The 20,478-nt window shown below is 45.7% G+C and overlaps 1 protein-coding gene across 3 annotated transcripts in view; it reads right to left on the reverse strand.

Annotated features, from left to right (window-relative positions):
* The window catches only part of TEX11 (testis expressed 11), a 147,858-nt gene that overhangs the window by 40,074 nt on the left and 87,306 nt on the right, over positions 1–20,478 (reverse strand). For all 3 annotated transcript variants that reach the window (XM_078854303.1, XM_073358618.1, XM_073358617.1), the window contains 5 exons: positions 16,870–16,955; positions 16,078–16,131; positions 15,225–15,265; positions 4,082–4,168; positions 1,693–1,763 (listed from right to left, as the gene is read on the reverse strand). In XM_078854303.1, the coding sequence (XP_078710429.1) occupies positions 1,693–1,763; positions 4,082–4,168; positions 15,225–15,265; positions 16,078–16,131; positions 16,870–16,955 (339 nt within the window). The remainder of the gene's footprint in view (positions 1–1,692; positions 1,764–4,081; positions 4,169–15,224; positions 15,266–16,077; positions 16,132–16,869; positions 16,956–20,478) is intronic.

Genomic DNA, 20,478 nt, shown 5'->3' on the forward strand with positions numbered 1-20,478 from the left:
GATCATATGAGAGGCATGGTGTCTTTGCGGTATCTCAGTGGTCAATTTAGATGTAGATAGTACTGAAGGAGTTGTGGGTTCCGTTATCTTAGAGGTGGAATGATTTGATAAGGCAGTGTCCTGCTTGTGCGGCACCAAAGGTTTTAGTTACCGAGGCATGCTTGCTGCCCTTTTTCTCTGCTGAGCCCAGAACCCCAGGCACAGGATCCATACCAAGAATGTCTGGAGCCACAGCCATATCCAGGGTGGGACATGAGGTCCCCTTACTCTGCAGGGACCAAGGTCTTTTTTGCGTTTGACTTTTTCTGTGGAGAATGACTATTTTCTGTGGGTCTTCTCCATGGATTTATCTCGGGTAGACCCAGATGAACATGGCACTATCTTAATTCAGCAACTGATGTCTGCGGGGCAAGCCTGGATCTGAGGCTGGTTGGAGGGAATGCTCCATCATGAGGAGTCTCACTTTTAGGTCCTGGTTTTTTCTTGCCCTGCCGTAAAAAGAAGTGCAGATGGATTACTTTTGGAGGATCTGAGACTCTCCCACGCAGCAGATACAACAGGAATGCCCGTCACTGACAAGGATGGCCTCTTGGCAAGAAATGCACCACTTGACACCTGGAGAGTCTAGCATATCCCAGGACAACAGTATGTAAAAGGGGAATGTCTCCCTCCCAAAAGGGAAAAGGGATCAAGAGAAAGTCCCCCCTAAACTCCTAAATAAAAAGTAAATGAAATAACTAAAGAAAAAACAAGAAGCTAAAGAAGGGCAACTAGGCTAAGAGACTTTGAAAGTCAGGCACACTAGTGCTCCATCTCAGGCAGAGATGGTTGAGAAGAAACTGAGGGTAGCTTATCCGTGCAACCATGTATAGCCTCAGCACGGGGCACAAGAAACCATAGGGTGTGTGCATGGCCGAACAGGCACCACCACCAAAAACCTCCGATTAAAGGTGCAAGGGGTGGAAGTATACCTGAAGTGGAGCACCCAACAGGACACTACTTGAAGAACTGATTATTACAAGTGTATTTACTGAGGTATAATGTGTATGTAATTGATAAGTACATGAATAGCCTACTGAATGGATGATGGTTGAACCTTAACAATTAGGTTCTTAGTAATTAATCAGGTGTAGTACACTGGACAATGCGTATTAATTAAACCAGAGGATTATTTACAATATCAGAGGTCTAACAACTTTGGGGCCCCTCTCTATTAACATGTATATAAACCATAATGTTAAAAGGGAGTTCTGCATGCAGAGGAGATGGAGAAGAGTTGTCTGTGTAATAGATTTGCATCAGTGGCCAAACTTCAGTGATCACCTGGTGTTTGAAATTGTCCTTTTAATTTAAATGTTTTGAATTCCAGTTTTTAAACCACATAACGTAAAGTGTGACTATAATTCCAAAATCTGAAGTTGTCAATGATTTTCCTCTGGGTGACCAAAGCATCTAACCCCCAGGGTACCCAACTGAAGCTCTCTAAGACAGTGCTTCTCAAGCTATCTGATGTGGGGGACCGGCAATTTTTTTTTCCAATGTGTGCGCATACTGGCAGCCGGTGGCTCGCGGACCCACTTTGAGTAGCACTGCTCTAAGGAAACATCTGATGTATTTGTTTGGAGCTTGTAACAAAGCCACCTGCACGACATCATCTATCACATCACAGATAATACTAGGCAGAGCACATACCTTGAACGACAGTACAAAGAAATCCCTCATTGTTCCTGGGCAGTTCTCGAACTGTACAGCCAAGTTCCAAGCTCATAAAATCAATAAGACAGGAGACTAGAATAAAAACCTTCAGCCTGGTATAATCTGTGCCCATAAAATCTCCAGTGACAGGCATTTCGGGCCCAGTATTACATTTTAAACATGGGGCTTGTGACATTGCACTCCACATGCTTTATGAATGTGAATATGATGTAACTGGATTATGCTTTATGCAAAAGGTCTCTTGTAAGGTATCATTACAAATGTTATAACCTACTGAATATATTCATCCTATTTGTATGAATGTATCATTCTTGTATCTGAAACTAGAAATATGAAACAAGAAAAGGAGTACTTGTGGCACCTTAGAGACTCTAAGGTGCCACAAGTACTCCTTTTCTTTTTGCGAATACAGACTAACACGGCTGTTACTCTGAAACCTAGAAATATGAAAGAATTACCCTGAGACCCTATTGTAATTATGCAAAGTGTGGGCCATTAATGGTGGTTTAGGATCTTGATGGATCCCATTGACTCGGACATTTGGTTGTGAATGGGTTTATTTACCTGCAAGCCTTCCTGTGTAATGAAGAATGAGATCTTACAGTGACATGTCACTATGTCACATGATACTGGAATCCATCTTAAACCTGGTGCTTTTCCATTTAGAAGGAGGGGTGGGGACCCAGAGAGATTCCTGCCTTGGGCTAAAGCTATAAAAGGGGGTGGAACAGAACAAAGGGGGCTGCCAGTCATGAGAAATCCCCTAATTACCACCTGAGCTGGAACTAACAAGGACTGTACCAGGGGAAAGATTGGGAAAGACTAGGAAGAAGTCTAGTCTGTGAAAGAGGCTTATTAGAATATCTCTAAGGGTGAGATTTTACCTGTAAACAAATTCTTAATGTATTAGCTTAGACTTGCGTGGTTTTGCTCTATTTTGCTTGGTGACTTACTTTGTTCTGTCTGTTACTACTTGAAACCACTTAAATCCTACTTTTTATACTTAATAAAATCACTTTTGTTTATTAGTGAACTCAGAGTAAGTGATTAATACCTGGGGGAGCAAACAGCTGTGCATATCTCTCTATCAGTGTTATAGAGGGTGGACAATTTATTAGTTTACCCCGTATAAGCTTCATACAGAGTAAAACACATTTATTTGGGGTTTGGATCCCATTGCGAGCTGGGTATCTGGGTGCTGGAGATAGGTGACCGCTGAGCAGTTTTTGGTTAAAGTCTGCAGCTTTGGGGGCATGGACCAGCCCTGGGTCTGTGTTGCAGCAGGCTAGCGTGTCTGGGTCAACAAGGCAGGGTTCTCGAGTCCCAAGCTGGCAGGGAAAACGGGCTCAGAGGTAACTTCAGCATGTCAGGTGACAGTCCCAAGGGGGTCTCTGTGATTGAACCCGTCATAGGGCTCATTTAACAACAGCAGGAAATACTGTCAGTAGATGCTATTAATATAGATTATTCATTATTTCAAATCCGTTATTTCAACAACTAATCATTCTGCCATTAAATCCATTCACATCAAGTTGAATAAAGAAAAGCCAGATTCTGATCTAAATTACTCCAGTATGAAACTAGAATAATTCCTTTAACTTTAATGGATTTACTACAGATTTACACAGAATCTAGCTGAAAGTATCCAATACCATCCCCAGAGCCATAAAAGGCAATCATTTCAGACTGCTCTGCATACAGTTTCTATCCTGACAAGTACATTCAGAAGAGAATTAAGCATACCACTCCCATAAAGATTCATCAGTGATCTATCCCTCTTGACAGTTGTGTCATTCCCATCACTGAAGAATCTGAGTATCTAACTGGCCCAATCAGCTGCTCAGATTCTACAGTGATTTGCAGATTCTGACCTGCATGTTACCCTCTTCCTTGGGTCATGCCTTCCCTAAATCAGATCTTAGGCCTTGTCTGCACTATGGGGGGAGATAGATCTAAGTTACGCAACTTCAGCTACGTGAATAACGTAGCTGAAGTCGACGTACTTAGATCTACTTGCCGCAGGGTCCACACTACGCAATGTCGATGGGAGATGCTCTCCCGTCAACTCCCCTTGCGTGTCTTGTTCAGGTGGAGTACAGGAGTCGACGGGAGAGCGATCTGCGGTCAATTTAGCGGGTCTTCAATGGAGCCACTAAATCGACCGCCGATGCATCGATTGCCGCATGTCAATCCCCTGTTAAGTGTAGACAAGCCCTAAGTTTCCATAAGAAATTTATTCTGTAAGTCAAAACTTTGCTGCAGGAAGAGTCAGAGATCACCAAGTGTTAGTTCTTCACAAACTGGTTTTTATTCCCAACCCTTTGCCCTTTCCTCCCTCTGTTTACATGCTGGCAGTGCTACTCACCTATTTTTCTAAACCAGTGAGCCTCACGGGTCCTCATGTCCAGTGTCATACTCCCTTCTGTGAAAGACTCAGCAAGTCTCTGATGTGCTGCAGAAACATGTCATTTGACAGATATGAAACATTTCCTGAGCAGAACAACTGCATTTCCTATGCCCAATATTAACTATAACACACATTTCTGGGGCTTCAGAAATCTGAGTATTTCAGCATGTGGGGTACCACTCATAGGTTTGATCTAATATATTTAGAGAGAGCTCACAGAAAAACATTAGAATGTGCCCAAACTAGCATTTCCAGCTAGATAGGCAGGACTGTCACAAGGGACATACAAACAAAATGAGTCATGCCCCTTCACCAAGAAATTCATTGACATTGGGGCCCAACTGGGGTCTGTGGGGTTTGGCTTAATCTGATGGGAGGAGGTTGGGGCAAGAAAATTAATCCCCTCAGCCCTCTGAAATACTATTCTTAGGGTCCCACTTGAGTCCAGTGGAAGAAACTTCTTCAGTGGAGGATAGAATTAAAATTCAAAATGATCTGGACAAACTGGAGAAATGGTCTGAAAAAAACAGGATGAAATTCAACGTGGACAAAGGCAAAGTACTCCACTTAGGAAGGAACAATCAGTTGCACACCTACAAAATAGGACATGACTGCCTAGGAAGGAGTACTGCAGAAAGGGATCTGGGAGTCATAGTGGCTCACAAGCTAAATATGAGCCAACAGTGTAATACTGTTGCAAAAAAAGCAAACATCGTTCTGGGATGTATTAGCAGGAGTGTTGTAAGCAAGACACAAGAAGTAATTCTTCTGCTCTATTCCACGCTGATTAGGCCTCAGCTGGAGTATTGTATCCAGTTCTGTGTGCCACATTTCAGGAAAGATGTAGACAAATTGGAGAAAGTCCAGAGAAGTGCAACAAAAATTATTAAAGGTCTAGAAAACATGACCTATGAGGGAAGATTCAAATAACTGAGCTTGTTTAGTCTGGAAAAGAGAAGACCGAGGGGGGACATGATAACAGTTTTCCAGTACATAAAAGGTTGTTACAAGGAGGAAGGAGAAAAAATATTCTCCTTAGCCTCTGAGGATAGGACAAGAAGCAATGGGCTTAAGCTGCAGCAAGGACGTTAGGAAAAGCTTGCTAACTGTCAGGGTGGTTAAGCACTGGAATAAACTGCCTAGGAAGGTTGTGGAATCTCTGTCATTGGAGATTTTTAAGAGCAGGTTAGACAGACACCTGTCAGGGATGGTCTAGATAATACTTAGTCCTGCCATGAATGCAGAGGACTGGACTAGATGACCTCTCGAGATCCCTTCTAGCCCTATGATTCTATTACATGAGCTCTTCACTCTCCCTGACATGGTCATGGTAACTACAGCAGCTACAGGACTAAATGTATATTTTCTCAGGGGCTTCCAAGACAGGCAGAGAGGAGAGAAAATGTCTAGTAAAAAGAGAGGTTACTTCCTGTAACTGGAAATTCTTTGAGATGTGTGGTCCCTGTATTTCACACATAGGATATGCATGCACACCATGAGTGGTGGGCAGGGGAGACTGTGCCTCCCCAAACAGCCAGGCGTGGCCCCGCCCACACTCCACCCCGAGGGTCCCGCTCTGAGGGTGCCGCTGAGCTCCAGTGGCTGGGGTCATGCCGCCCACCTTCCCGGGGCTGTGGCCGTGCCACGCGCTCTCCCTCCCGGTGCCACGCGCTCTCCCTCCCGGCTCTCCAGGGCTGGGGGGGCTGCGGCAACACCATGCTCTGGGGCGGGGGAGGCTGCAGTGGCGCTGCTGCATGCTCTGCCTCCCAGCGCTCCAGGGCTGGGGAGGCTGCGGGCACTAGCCAGCCTGGGGCGGGGGCCGACAGCTGCAGTGGGGGGGCTCTGTGTTCCAGGGGCGCAGAAGGGGCAGGGCCTTAGGTGGAAGGGGCAGGGCCAGGGGCTAGCCTTCTCCAGCCAGCCGTTCATGCGCTGCCCACGATGCACACCATGCGCCCGAGCTCACAGATTTTAACAAGCATTGTCCATTGGCCTGTACCTGCACAAAAGATCACCTCGTGCTCCTGAGCGAGGGTACATGAGGCAGTGAGGGTCAGTGCCCCCACAGTTCCTCTTCTTACCACGAATCCAATCCAGAGCTGAAGTAGAAGGAACAGAGGGCAGGGAGGGTAATAGATATAGACCACACATCTCAAAGAACTTTCAGTTACAGTAAGTAACCTTCATTTTATCTTCAAGTGCTGGTCCCTATGTATATTCCACACATGGGTGACTGACAAGCAGTTCTCAGATTGGACATGTGCGCAAGGAAGCCAGAAACAAATATGTGTGCAGTACTACAGATCCCACTGCTGCATCCACAGCTAGAACATAATGCCTAGCAAACGTGTGTATGGAGCTCCAGGTGGCTGCTCTGCATATGTCCTGTATCGGGACCTGCTGCAGGGATGTTGCCGTGGCAGCCTGCTCTCTCATGGAGTGGGCCACTATACCGCAGGGAGGCAGAATGCATGCCAGTTTGTAGCATTCAATAATACAAACAGAACCCACTTAGAAATCTTCTGAGAGGATTTAGCTTGACCACGGGATCTCTCTGCTATCGCGACAGAGAGTCTCGGAGACTTCCTGATGGCCTCGTTTTTTTGCAGGTAAAAGGCCAATGCACATCTGATGTTGAAGGAGTGAAGTCTCTTCTCTTCAGACAAAGCAGAAAGCAGAGTTTCAGAAAAAGAACATGTAAGTGAATACACTGGTTACGGTGGAATGCATAGATGATCTTCGGTAGAAATTTAGGGTGAAGGTGAAGGGATACTTTGTTCTTATGGAATAATATAAAGGGGAGGGGGTCCACCATGAGAGCTCCCAGTTTCCTGACCCTCCTGGCCAAAATGATGGCCACTAAAAACGCCACCTTCATGGATAGGAGGGACGTGGAACATGTTGCTAAGAGTTCAAAGGACCAGTAAGTTTTGACAGCACAAGGTTCAGATCTCATAGTGGTGTGGGTTTAATGACTGGCCATGAGGCCTTACAAGTCCCTTCATGAACTGTGTCGTAGTTACATAAGAACAGCCATACTGGGTCAGACCAACGGTCCATCTAGCCCGTATCCTGTCATCTGACAGTGGTCAATGCCAGCTGTCCCAGAGGGAATGAACAAAACAGGTAATCATCAAGTGATCCAGTCCCTGTCTCTCATTCCCCTGTTGGGTGAGTAAAGACAGACCACCCTCTACTGAAAGGAGGAAGGCACTAATGGGTGCTCCATGTACTCATAACGAGCTGATTGAGAGACCAGAGTTTATTAGAAACAGGAGGTAATCTAAAACAATAGGGATGCTTGGGAAGACTGGGTGAGACTGACTGTGCTGCATCAAGGTGGAGAAGCATTTCCATTTAGCCAAATAACAGGTTCAGGATTCATTGCTACGCTGGGTAAGTATAGCTTGGAGAGGGAACGAACAAGAGCCCTCTACTTCCAACACTGATCCAAACATCAAGGCCATGAGGTGAAGAGAGCCTCGGTTGGGGTGTTTGACCCTGCCCCTGTCCTGCATCAGAAGTTCTGGGAAGGGGTGGATTTTAATTGGAGGGTGGACTGACATTGTCAGAAGCTCTGGGAAACAAAACTGTCTGGGCCAGTAGGGTACTAGAAGAATGACATGGCCTCTTTGCAACATATCTTTCTCAGCACCTGGGGAATCAGGGGAGTGGGAGGAAAGGCATACCTGAAACCACTTTTCCATGATAAACAAGAGTATTACCTTGGGTGTCACAGCCTATGGATCCTCTAGAACAATAACGAGGAATTTTTTTTGTTCGTTTATAATACAAAGAGGTCCGATAGAGCTAAGCCCCACTGCGTGAATATTTCTGACAGAACAATCCTGGATTTCCCCACTCGTGGTCCACCAAGAAGTGCCTGCTAAGATTGTCTGCTAAGGAGTTGTGAACTCCCAGGAGGTATGCTACCTGGATGGTGATGATGTGCCTCATGCAACAATTCCAAAGCCCAACTGCCTCCAGACAAAGTGAAAGAAATCTCGCTCCTCCTTGTTTGTGTATATAGACCACAGCGGTGATATTGCTCAACATCACTGGGATGTGGAGCAAATGAGTGGGAGGAAGGCCTTGCATGCAAGGTAGACTGCCTGCAGTTCCAGGATGTTGATATGTAATCTGGCCTCCTGCAGGTTCCATGTGCCCTACACAATGTGACTGTTCAGGTGGACATCCCACTCTAGAAGGGATGCATATGTTACAATGTTGACACTTTCAGAAACAGAGTCCAACATTGCCCCTGTAAAGTTTATTGTCTTTGTGGGGGATAAAAGGGACATTTCTCTGTTCACACAACCTCCAGAGCTGCAAGACTTTGAATAAGGCATTGAATAGCTGAGCTGACATTCCATCATGAGTGACCTACCAGGAGTCAATAGTTGAGATACAGAAAGACTGTGTGGCCCTGATGTCTCATCTGGGTCGCCACCATGAAGAAAACATTCATAAGCATGCTGGGGGCCATCACTAGTCTGAAGGGGAGGACTCAGAATTGGAAGTGCTCCTGGACCCCCATAAAATGTAGGAACCTTGTGGGAGGGGTGTCTATATGAAAATATGCTTCCTTCGTGTCGAGAACCACGAACCACATCTTTTCTTAACAAGAGGGTATTACTGATACCAGTGTAACCACCCTGATTTTCAACTTCCCAATGAAGATGTTGAGTTGTCAAAGATCCAAAATGGGTCTCCACTCATCTTCTTTTCTGGGAATTAGGAAATACAGAGAATAGTACCCAATTCCTTGATACTGAGGCAGGATGAGCTCTACTGACCCTTGGTGCAATAGGAATTCTGTTTCTTGATGATGAATCACCTAATGAGAATGGTCCTCAAAGGGGGACTGGGAAGGGGGTTTGTGAAGGAGGAAGGGAGGGAAAGGAACTCTATGGAGTATCCCTGATGGACAATCTTCCAAGACCCAACTGTCCGTCATGATTAGCTCCCATTTGCGGGCGAACAGAGTGAGACAGCCTCCATAGGTGACAGAAGAAGGGGCAGGTGGCATCAGAGACGACAAGCAGATCTCAATTAAAACATCAAAGTGGCTCCTAGTAGTGGGCTGGGATTGGGTCGCAGTGATAGAGGGGGCCAAAAAGCAGGTTCTCTGTGTCTTCTGTTGCTTACGGGGAGGCTCAGCAGAACACTGATAGTAGAATGTATGAGGAGGAGGTGGTCTTGGTTTATAGATTTCCCTTTGGTGCTTCCTCCTTAAGACTGGTGTGTAGATCCCCAGGAAGCAGAGGGTTATTGAGAGCGTCATCAGTCTTCTCATTAAAAAGGTTGGACTCATCAAAGAGAAGACCTTGGATGATATTTTGCACCTCCCTGGGGAAACCTGAGGATTGCAATCACAAGTTCCTCCTCATAACAATATCCGTGACCAAGTTTCTGGATGGTGTATCTGCTACATCAACTGCAGCCAGAAGGGCCATTTATATCACCAACCTGCCCTCCTTTAAAAGAGAGAGGAACTGGGCTCTGTCCTGAGAGGAAAGTTTCTGCTGAAAGGCCGCCAACCTAGAGTAGTTATTAAAGACATATTTGGCTACCAAGTCTTGGACTTCCTCCAGAGATATCTGGAGATTGTTAGTCACTCTTCATAATAAGTCCTGCTGTTGCTTATGGTCAGCTGGTGGGGATGGTGAAGAAGGAGAGACCACCTCCTCCAGGCAACAGGATGGGATTCCCACTGGAATCATCGGTACCTGCGGTTCTGGTTCAACATCCTCCTCCTCCTCATACTCCAGTGGAACCAGTTGTTGATGCATGGGAGAAGAGGGGAAAGACTCCTGAGTGGGTCATATACATGTGGTATTGGGATCTAAGGCCAAAAAGAGGGGCCAACTGTTTGAGGGGGACCCCAAGGCATGGAGATCCATCAGTTCCTAGGGAGGTCATGTCCATAAGAGTAGCAACTGTAAGTCCTGGATTGCCTGTCCAGGCTTGACTCTCTCTGTGGGAATGAAGTAGGGACCACCTATTACCAGAGGTTTCAGATTTGTCCGAATCTGAAAATTGCTCCTGTTGGAATGGTGGAGCTGTCCATTCCGGGTCAATCCTACCTGATGGTTGTAAGTGAGATGGTTCCTGGAACACTGAATTAGTATAGTCTTCCAGTGTAGTAATGTTCTTCAGGGAAGAAAGGTAAGCAGCAGGATACGGACCCTGGACTTCAAGAAAGCAGACTGACTCCCTCAGGGAACGGATGGGTAGGATCCCCTGGGGGACTAACATGAAGGGGAAAGGAGTCCAGGAGAGCTGGCTGTATTTCAAGGAACCCTGTTGAGGTTACAGGGACAAACCATCCCGATGTGTCAAAAGAATAGTAAATATGGCAGGCGACCAGCTTGGCTTAACGGTGAAATCCTAGCGAATCTTAAACATAAAAAAGAAGCTTACAAGAAGTGGAAGGTTGGACATATGACCAGGGAAGAGTATAAAAATATTGCTCGGGCATGTAGGAATGAAATCAGGAAGGCCAAATCGCAGCTGGAGCTGCAGCTAGTGAGAGATGTCAAGAGTAACAAGAAGGGTTTCTTCAGGTATGTTGGCAACAAGAAGAAAGCCAAGGAAAGTGTGGGCCCCTTAATGAATGATGGAGGCAACCTAGTGACAGAGGATGTGGAAAAAGCTAATGTACTTAATGCTTTTTTTGCCTCTGTCTTCACGAACAAGGTCAGCTCCCAGACTGCTGCGCTGGGCATCACAACATGGGGAGTAGATGGCCAGCCCTCTGTGGAGAAAGAGGTGGTTAGGGACTATATAGAAAAGCTGGACGTGTACAAGTCCATGGGGCCGGACGAGTTGCATCCGAGAGTGCTAAAGGAACTGGCGGCTGTGATTGCAGAGCCATTGGCCATTATCTTTGAAAACTCATGGCGAACGGGGGAAGTCCCAGATGACTGGAAAAAGGCTAATGTAGTGCCAATCTTTAAAAAAGGGAAGAAGGAGGATCCTGGGAACTACAGGCCAGTCAGCCTCACCTCAGTCCCCGGAAAAATCATGGAGCAGGTCCTCAAAGAATCAATCCTGAAGCACTTACATGAGAGGAAAGTGAGCAGGAACAGTCAGCATGGATTCACCAAGGGAAGGTCATGCCTGACTAATCTAATCGCCTTCTATGATGAGATTACTGGTTCTGTGGATGAAGGGAAAGCAGTGGATGTATTGTTTCTTGACTTTAGCAAAGCTTTTGACACTGTCTCCCACAGTATTCTTGCCAGCAAGTTAAAGAAGTACGGGCTGGATGAATGCACTATAAGGTGGGTAGAAAGTTGGCTAGATTGTTGGGCTCAACGGGTAGTGATCAATGGCTCCATTTCTAGTTGGCAGCCGGTGTCAAGTGGAGTGCCCCAGGGGTCGGTCCTGGGGCCGGTTTTGTTCAATATCTTCATAAATGATCTGGAGGATGGTGTGGATTGCACTCAGCAAATTTGCGGATGATACTAAACTAGGAGGAGTGGTAGATACGCTGGAGGGCAGGGATAGAATACAGAGGGACCTAGACAAATTGGAGAATTGGGCCAAAAGAAATCTGATGAGGTTCAATAAGGATAAATGCAGGGTCCTGCACTTAGGACGGAAGAACCCAATGCACAGCTACAGACTAGGGACCGAATGGCTAGGCAGCAGTTCTGCGGAAAAGGACCTATGGGTTACAGTGGACGAGAAGCTGGATATGAGTCAGCAGTGTGCCCTTGTTGCCAAGAAGGCCAATGGCATTTTGGGATGTATAAGTAGGGGCATAGCAAGCAGATCGAGGGACGTGATCGTCCCCCTCTATTCGACATTGGTGAGGCCTCATCTGGAGTACTGTGTCCAGTTTTGGGCCCCACACTACAAGAAGGATGTGGATAAATTGGAGAGAGTCCAGCGAAGGGCAACAAAAATGATTAGGGGTCAGGAACACATGACTTATGAGGAGAGGCTGAGGGAACTGGGATTGTTTAGTCTGCGGAAGAGAAGAATGAGGGGGGATTTGATAGCTGCTTTCAACTACCTGAGAGGTGGTTCCAGAGAGGATGGTTCTAGACTATTCTCAGTGGTGGAAGAGGACAGGACAAGGAGTAATGGTCTCAAGTTGCAGTGGGGGAGGTTTAGGTTGGATATTAAGAAAAACTTTTTCACTAGGAGGGTGGTGAAACACTGGAATGCGTTGCCTAGGGAGGTGGTGGAATCTCCTTCCTTAGAAGTTTTTAAGGTCAGGCTTGACAAAGCCCTGGCTGGGATGATTTAATTGGGGATGGGTCCTGCTTTTGAGCAGGGGGTTCGACTAGATGACCTCCTGAGGTCCCTTCCAACCCTGATATTCTATGATTCTATGATTCAGGAATTAATCACTTGAGTTAATTGACAGTCCTAATGGGAACCCAAGCCCGCTCACTCACTTTCCAACTCGAATGATGAAAAAGGTGGTGCACAGCAGGGAATGCATCCAATGAAGTGAGCTGTAGCTTACGAAAGCTTATGTTCAGATAAATTTGTTAGTCTCTAAGGTGCCACAAGTACTCCTTTTCTTTTTGCGAATACAGACTAACACGGCTGCTACTCTGAAACCAGCAGGGAGATGTCATCAAATCCAATACTTTGGGAGAACTTGGTGAGAGGACCCTGGTACTGAGCAGGGGTGAGTCCAGTGCATCAGACACCAAGAGATCCACTGAGCATTGGAAATATGGTGGTGCAAAGGGCGTCGGTATTGGTGGCGGTTGTCAGTGCCAAGAGGTCTGTACTGATGGCACTGGAGATGTGGACCTGGTTGTACGGTCAGTCAGTGCCATATGCACTGGGGTTGGTGCCAGTGCTGATGTCCATGCCCACGTAGCCTTCCCCAGGGCGGATATTCCATGTCGTTCAAGCCCTCATGGTACCGGTACTTCTTTGCCCATACCCATCAGGTCTTTGGGCAGAACAACTTGCTCTGTCAGCTCGGTACCGGGCATTCCATGGATACTAGCTTTAGGCGTCTTCGGCGCCGTTGGTACCAGTGATCCCGATGGAGCTGGCGATTGTGTCCAGCTTGATCAGAGCTCGCTACAGGGACTCAAAGACCTTTTCTTAACTGTCTTGAGTGACTGGCTCATGTTCTTAGGATACCTGCCTATGAAGAGGTGGAACCTCTTAGTTGTCGGGTGTGATAGTACAATACTCTTCTACGGGTTGGTGAAATGCTATAATAGCTGCTAGGTGGACATTCAGGGAGCTCAGGGATAACCCCAATTTTTTAACAGTCGGGTATATTCCAGAATATGCGGAAGAGTTGCTGACACTGAAGAGGTTTGGTGGGACGTGCACCAAATCTGAAACTTGGACCATTTCTGCAGGTAAGAGTGTCCTATGGAGGACTTTCTGCTGTGCAGGAGAACCTCTTGTACTTCTTTTCAGCATGAGCTCTCTAGGTGCCGAAAGTCAACAAAGCCAGGTCACCAGCCTGATGGAATTCTACCTGTACCAAGTGTCCTGGCATCGGTGGTGGTGCCAGGGCAGATGGGAACTTCACCCATACCAATCTCTCCAGTGCTGCATGGACCAATGCTGCTGGCAGTACTGACAGCTCGCATACCGGGAGCGTCTTAGGGCATTTGCCCTTGTGTATCTCTACCGAAGATTCGGTGTCTGTCCCCAAACGGTCCATGGGCCTATCAACGGTACTGGACATGCGCCGTGAGACGTGGGTGCAGGGTGATCTTGGTGCCAGCGACGCGGAGGACACCAAGCAAGGTGGTGATTGCTTTGAGGTATCCCTGGGCTTGCTGCGGGGTCTTCCCACTCTCTTTTTCAACTTGTGAGAGGAGTCCCCAGACCATTTCTTTGACTCACTGTCCTTCAAAATCAAGGTTGAAGAAAAGAGTCACATCCACTGGAGGGCTGGGGTCAGAGAGCCGCTACTATAAAGATGATTTTCTGGCAGAGCTCTCTGTCCTTGTGGGATCTCGGTTGGAACTACTGGCAGAGGGAACACTTTTGTTGGATGTGGCCCACTCCGAGACAGTGAATGCAAGAGGAGTGCTTGTCCAAAACTGGGATTGTTTCTCTGGAAGTGTGACAATTCTTGAAGCCCAGAGAGCCAGGCATATCCTTATCCAGGGAGGTCACCCAACACTTGGGGTCCACACAAGAATAAAGTCTTTCTTTCTTCTTTTTGTTGATGGTTTTTTTTAAAGGCACTGCCAAATAAAAGTCAAAAGAAGGCTAAAGGGTTTCTAAAATCTAAAGATTAACAACTGAAAAGGAGAGCTAATGATCCGCTAACAAGCAGCTAAAGGCTCCATCTCTAGTTGGGGTGGTTGCGAACTGAGGACAGTTAGCCTGCACAAACTGGTTTGCCTCGTGGTGCAGCACAAGGAGAAACAGCACGTTTGTGGGCCCAACAGACATTGCTACCAAAGTTCTCTGATCAGCAGCGCAGGGATGAGACACAACTACACTGGATCACCCATAGGAACACTACTCGAAGAAGAAGAGGGATTCTTTGGGAGGGAGGCGAGGGGTAAACTGAAGTGAGTGTCAGTATTGTAATTAGCCCCTCACTTCTCTTACCAACTTTATATTATTTTCTGCAGTTTCTACATTTCAGAGGAAGAACAGAAGTCACTTTAATATAAACAATCCTCTTCTTGTAAATAGCTAGGACAATGAAGAGCCCAGCACTTGGCCTTTAACTACCAAATTTATAAATTCACACTGAAAACTCATAACAACAGAACAACCTTTTCTTTTGTCATAGCTCCTGTTTGCCTAATAAAGATGCTGTTTTGAGCCCTAACCATGCAGAGAGAGTAGAGAACTGTCACTTCGGGCCATCCCAGACTGAAGCTCCTAAGCCTGCTAGTGTGGCTGGTACCTGATTGTTTTGACTGCATTTGTGATCATAAGTAACTTTTCCCCAAGGGGAAACTGTGTAGGACGGGGGAGCCTTTTGTCTGAGGAACGCAGCTAACACTGTTACTGGCCCTATTAGGAATGAAGCTCTTCCAGCTCTAGTCTGCAGGCTTTCCAGAGCAGAAACACACAGCATTAACTGTACCATCAACATGTTCATAGATGTACAACCACAGAAAATGGAAATTAAACTACGCACCTGAGGTCAAGTAAGTCACAAGCATGTCCATATATTTAGTCCTAGAGTGGAAGAAAAATCCAGTTTTACAAACCTTTATTATTTTATATGGTATGACAGAATACAATAACTTTAATTACAGATACAGTACTCCTGCTTTTGTCAAAAGCATATAGACTCAAAACCCATAGTGTTGTAAGACCTGGAGTAGCAGCATTGCAGGCCCGTAGTAAGAGTAAGAGCATTATAGACCTGTAGATCTGTAGGTCCAAAGGATGAGTGTTGTAGGAGATTTTCAGAAGGGAGGCCACAGACTCATCTTCCAAGTTTCGTTTTCATAGCCTTGTTTCCTTGCAATATCAGAACTAAGCTGTATGGCACTAACTCCAACTTGGGTCATAGCAAAGTGATAGAGCCCAGTCCAAGGAGACCCATTGTCTACCATCAACAGTATTCCTTTCCCGGGCTTTTGGGCACTCAACACAGAGTTGAAAAATGCTTGATCTCTGGCAGGGAAGACCACACAGTTCTCAGAGCTCTTGACAGGCACATCCTCCAAATGTCAACCGGAGATGTCAACCTCAGAGAGCCTGATCCACATTCCCCACTGAGGACTGATTTAGTATCATGCTCGCATCCAGTTAACAGGAGAGGGGGAGGAGTGCAGGTACTTGGAGGAAAGTTATAGAAGGTGAAGAGATGTTCGCACTTGATGCCACTAGGCCCAGTCCCTGAAGTTCTTATTCGGTTATGTCAATTGGTGTTTGACTTGAATAGGGACTGGTCCCATAATCACGTTAAGAAAATAAAAACCATATATACCTTTTTAAGTGGGCAGTCATAGTACAGAAATGTATTTAGCAAATGGCCTCACCTATTCTCTTTGGGTTCTGCCATGACTTTTGACAACACAAGGCGAACCAAACACCTACATGCAAGAGAAACACAGAAAATGAGACTCAGAAATTAAATCTCCATCAGTATTTTGTGCCTTTTCAGCCCCAACAAGAGACAACATTTTCCCAGCTCTTCTCCATGCCATTAATTCAATATACCTACTGAAAGATACAGGGTATCAGATTGGGATTAAGAACTTTGTAAGATTTTTCCCATCCTCACCATTTATTTTGTCCTCCACTTTGCTAAATCAATGCCTGGCTGGCTTGGGGTAAACAATAGAAGAAATATGTTTGTCTTATAATTATTATTCTTAAAATAGGGTAGAATATTTTAACATGATATTTTAAAAAATTACTTAGTTATCAACAAACCCAAGTTCTAGGGCTAGATACCAAATCAGTCTTTTCACCTCTGGAGATCATCGCTAGCAAGTCAAATGCATTTGTTGTAGTTTCATTCTAGTCACTACTGGTCATTTGTCCACATCACAAAAACAACATTAAACTCAGAGCAACTGGCATCCACTGCTCAAGAGAGGCCTATGACAGGCTTGGCTAAAGGTGTGGCAGTTCAGGATTGAGGTATGTTTTGCAATGTCATGGGATGCTCTGAATTTGAACAGCATAGGAGCTGCTGGCTAGCATAATACACATCACCTGCTCAGTTCTTCACCTTCATGAAAACTAAAAATTCATCAGATGTAAAAAATTAAAAGAAAGAAAAGCAGCAGAAATTCCCTTCCTTTACGGGTATCTCAAATACTCACTTTAAAGCTGTGAACACTTGTTGGCAATCTTGTGAGTGCTGAGATAAATACTCCAAAGCTTTGATAGCCACAGCCTGTTGTTCAGTCTGAAAACAAGTAACAAACACGTTTTCTAAAAGCTGTGCCAATCCTCAAACAACGCCATCCTACCCACAACTGGAAAATGTTTGCTGGGTTTATATGCCCTTCTCGTGGGGGAAAGGCAAGAGGATTCTGCATAAGAAACATCGCCAGATGCAAGGGAAAAAATCTTAAGGAAAGATCCTGTGATTCCTTGCATAATCAGTCCATAGACAGAACAGGATCAATACAGCTTGGGGAAGCCATTAGAACCTGGGATATTATTAGCAAAGCCCAAGAGATAGCTAAAAGAGCTGCTCTATATATGCCAATATTCATTCATTCAGTGCACACACCATTCAGTCACTGCTCACAGACAAACAAGAGGGACAAGTAACTTTTCATAGTCCTTCAGGATTTCCCAACCCCAGAATCTGAGCTCCTTAAGAACATATAAGCAGCTTCTCCTTCTGAATTCAGAGTAGCAACTATGTTAGTCTGTATCCACAAAAAGAAAAGGAGTACTTGTGGCACCTTAGACACTAACAAATTTATTTGAGCATAAGCTTTCGTGAGCTACAGCTCACTTCATCGGATGCATGCAGTGGAAAATACAGTGGGGAGATTTTATATACACAGAGAACATGAAACAATGGGTGTTACCATACACACTGTAACGAGAGCAATCATGTAAGGTGAGATATTACCAGCAGGAGAGGTGGGGCGGGGGAGCTTTTCTAGTGATAATCAAGGTGGGCCATTTCCAGCAGTTGACAAGAATGTGTGAGGAACAGTAGGGAGGATGAAATAAACATGGGGAAATAGTTTTACTTTGTGTAATGACACATCCATTCCCAGTCTTTATTCAAGCCTAAATTAATTTTATCCAGTTTGAAAATTAATTCCAATTCAGCAGTCTCTCATTGGAGTCTGTTTGTGAAGTATTTTTGTTGAAAAATTGCCACTTTTAGGTCTGTAATCGAGTGACCAAAGAGATTGAAGTGCTCTCTGACTGGTTTTTAAAAGTTATAATTCTTGACGTCTGATTTGTGTCCATTTATTCTTTTACGTAAAGACTGTCCAGTTTGGCCAATGTACATGGCAAAGGGGCATTGCTGGCACATGATGGCATATATCACATTGGTGGATGTACAGGTGAATGAGCCTCTGATAGTGTGGCTGATGTGATTAGGCCCTATGATGGTGTCCCCTGAATACATATGTGGACACAGTTGGCAACGGGCTTTGTTGCAAGGATACGTTCCTGGGTTAGTGTTTCCGTTGAGTGGTTGCTGGTGAGTATTTGCTTCAGGTTGGGGGACTATCTGTAAGCAAGGACTGGCCTGTCTCCCAAGATCTGTGAGAGTGATGGGTCATCCTTCAGGATAGGTTGTAGATCCTTAATGATGCATTGAAGAGGTTTTAATTGGAGGCTGAAGGTGATGGCTAGTGGCGTTCTGTTATTTTCTTTGTTGGGCCTGTCCTGTAGTAGGTAACTTCTGGGTACTCTTCTGGCTCTGTCAATCTGTTTCTTCACTTCAGCAGGTGGGTACTGTAGTTGTAAGAACGCTTGATACAGATCTTGTAGGTGTTTGTCTCTGTCTGAGGGGTTCGAGCAAATGCGGTTGTATGGTAGAGCTTGGCTGTAGACAATGGATGATGTGGTATGGTCTGGATGAAAGCTGGAGGCATGTAGGTAAGCATAGCGGTCAGAATAGGGTATAGGGTGGTGTTTATGTGACCGTCGCTTATTAACACCGTAGTGTCCAGGAAGTGGATCTCTTGTGTGGACTGGTCCAAACTGAGGTTGATGGTGGGATGGAAATTGTTGAAATCATGGTGGAATTCCTCAAGGGCTTCTTTTCCATGGGTCCAGATGATGAAGACGTCATCAATGTAGCGCAAGTAGAGTAGGGGCTTTAGAGGACGAGAGCTGAGGAAGCGTTGTTCTAAGTCAGCCATAAAAATGTTGGCATCCTGTGGGGCCATGCGGGTACCCATAGCAGTGCCGCTGATTTGAAGGTATACATTGTCCCCAAATGTAAAATAGTTATGGGTAAGGACAAAGTCACAAAGTTCAGCCACCAGGTTAGCCGTGACATTATCGGGGATAGTGTTCCTGACGGCTTGTAGTCCATCTTTGTGTGGAATGTTGGTGTAGAGGGCTTCTACATCCATAGTGGCTAGGATGGTGTTTTCAGGAAGATCACTGATGGATTGTAGTTTCCTCAGGAAGTCAATGGTGTCTCAAAGGTAGCTGGGAGTGCTGGTAGCATAGGGCCTGAGGAGGGAGTCTACATAGCCAGAGAATCCTGCTGTCAGGGTGCCAATGCCTGAGATGATGCGGCGTCCAGGATTTCCAGGTTTATGGATCTTGGGTAGCAGATAGAATACCCCCACTCGGGGTTCTACATGATATATGCCATCATGTGCCAGGAATGCCCCTCTGCCACGTACACTGGCCAAACTGGACAGTCTCTACGTAAAAGAATAAATGGACACAAATCAGACGTCAAAAATTATAACATTCAAAAACCAGTCGGAGAACACTTTAATCTCTTTGGTCACTCGATTACAGACCTAAAAGTGGCAATTCTTCAACAAAAATACTTCACAAACAGACTCCAATGAGAGACTGCTGAATTGGAATTAATTTGCAAACTGGATACAATTAATTTAGGCTTGAATAAAGACTGGGAGTGGATGTGTCATTACACAAAGTAAAACTACTTCCCCATGTTTATTCCCCACACACACACACACAAATTCACTCTCCTGCTGGTGATAGCCCATCCAAAGTGACAACTCTTTACACAATGTGCATGACAATCTGTGGTGACCTAGAATCCTATTTTCGACGTCTCCGACTCAAGGAATATTTCCAAAATACCTCTGAACAGCATACTAATCCACAGAGGTCTCCCTACCAACACTACAGAAAGAGGGATTCTAGGTGGACTCCTCCTGAAGGTCGAAACAGCAGACTGGACTTCTACATAGAGTGCTTCCGCCGACGTGCACGGGCTGAAATTGTGGAAAAGCAGCATCACTTGCCCCATAACCTCAGCCATGTGGAACGCAATGCCATCCACAGCCTCAGAAACAACTCTGACATCATAATCAAAAAGGCTGACAAAGGAGGTGCTGTCGTCATCATGAATAGGTCGGAATATGAACAAGAGGCTGCTCGGCAGCTCTCCAACACGAGTTTCTACAAGCCATTACCCTATGATCCCACTGAGAGTTACCAAAAGCAACTACAGCATTTGCTCAAGAAACTTCCTGAAAAAGCACAAGATCAAATCCGCACAGACACACCCCTGGAACCCCGACCTGGGATATTCTATCTACTACCCAAGATCCATAAACCTGGAAATCCTGGGTGCCCCATCATCTCAGGCATTGGCACCCTGACAGCAGGATTGTCTCGCTATGTAGACTCCCTCCTCAGGCCCTACGCTACCAGCACTCCCAGCTACCTTCGAGACACCACTGACTTCCTGAGGAAACTTCAATCCATCGGTGATCTTCCTGATAACACCATCCTGG

Source organism: Lepidochelys kempii, chromosome 9 (genome assembly GCF_965140285.1).
Source record: "Lepidochelys kempii isolate rLepKem1 chromosome 9, rLepKem1.hap1, whole genome shotgun sequence".
Lineage (NCBI taxonomy): Eukaryota > Metazoa > Chordata > Testudines > Cheloniidae > Lepidochelys > Lepidochelys kempii.